Source organism: Cyprinodon variegatus, unplaced genomic scaffold, assembly GCF_000732505.1.
Source record: "Cyprinodon variegatus isolate N-32 unplaced genomic scaffold, C_variegatus-1.0 Scaffold332, whole genome shotgun sequence".
Classification (NCBI taxonomy): domain Eukaryota; kingdom Metazoa; phylum Chordata; class Actinopteri; order Cyprinodontiformes; family Cyprinodontidae; genus Cyprinodon; species Cyprinodon variegatus.
The window spans coordinates 313068-314426 of NW_015150785.1; the positions used below are offsets into that span (position 1 = coordinate 313068).

General features: G+C 41.5%; 1 protein-coding gene across 1 annotated transcript in view; it reads right to left on the minus strand.

Annotated features, from left to right (window-relative positions):
* Positions 1-572: 572 nt before the first annotated feature.
* tonsl (tonsoku-like, DNA repair protein) overlaps positions 573-1359 on the minus strand; it is a 32019-nt gene continuing 31232 nt past the window's right edge. The window contains exon 28 of the mRNA XM_015385148.1: positions 573-923. Within this exon, the coding sequence (XP_015240634.1) occupies positions 721-923 (203 nt within the window). The 3' untranslated portion in view covers positions 573-720. The remainder of the gene's footprint in view (positions 924-1359) is intronic.

The following is a 1359-nucleotide window of genomic DNA, read 5'->3' on the forward strand; positions in this document are numbered from 1 at the left end:
TCGATCATTCGATTTCATCCTGGACACTACAGAAAATGGGCTAAAAGTGTTAAAAACCGGAATTTTCCTTTAATAAACAAGCACAATCTTATATCAGAGATCTTAATTTATAAGAGGAACAAGCCTGAGTAAATGGATGCATGCCATTGTTTCTTACATGTTCTTGTGTGTTCCTGACTTACTGTGTGTAAAGTGTATTACCAAATAAACATTCAAGCTTGTCTAGTAGATTTGAGGCTTAAGGATTCCAAATTAGGTTGTCAAGAGAAATTAATAAACAGTGCAATTACAATAGGCCTTTGCAGCGCTTTCGCTGCTCGGGCCTAATTAAAAGTCTGCAAAAGCTCAGTTCAAGCATTGAGGGGTGTAGATGATCTGCTGAGCTGCATGCATCATAGGTTAGTGGTTTTTAACCACCGTCCCTTAGGTTTCTATGCTTAGATGATTCAGCACATTCAGCCTAATTGCATTACCTCCTCAGCAGGTATCAAGCGTTGCAGGAAATTTTGAACCAAAATAACTTAAGGGAATAAAAAACAAACAAATACAAAATTAAATTAATTGGCCGTTTATTTCTTTTTAATTTGGATTTCAGTTTTTCATTATTTAAGGGACAAACAAAACAAAACTTACTAACACACACACACACACAGGCTGGATATAAAATAATCCAAGTAGATATTTACAGACTACGTCCATTTTCAGTGGATTAAGGCCTCCTCATGATAATGGTGCTGCTGCAGAGAGCAGAAACCTGCCGTTTCTGTTCACAAAGTTTCCATCTTGGAGTTTCTGGTTCCAACTCTGCTTTAAGGCGTCTCTGTCCATCTTATTTAAGCCCTGGGAGCAAAGCCGGAGATCCTGCACCAGTTCAGACAAATCTTCCAGTTCCTCATGGATCCAAGGACCAGACACCTGACACCCTGGTGGAGGAACACAGAGACTGGATGTCATTCAAGAAGCTCCTGTATTCAGAGGAAGCGTCCTGAAACCTGTGTCTACCACTTTGCACACAAAGGTGTGCAAAGTGGTAGACACACCTTTGTGTGCATGCATCTCTGGCTCATGCATGCATGAGCCAGAGATGTAAGATTAAGTCCTCTCAGACGTTCACTTAACACGATTAAACAAAATAAACGATAATCAGGGCGTGCAGGTGGCACAGTAGCGTGCGCGACCCCTGTACGGAGGCCTTAGTTCTCCACGTGGCCGACCCGGGTTCGAATCCGACCTTTGGTCCTTTGCCGCATGTCTCTCCTACTCTCTAATACCTCCTTTCCTGCCTACTGTCCATAAAGAAAGAGCCACTAGCGTCGCAAAAACTCCAAAAAAATTAACTAATAAATAATAAAAGATAGG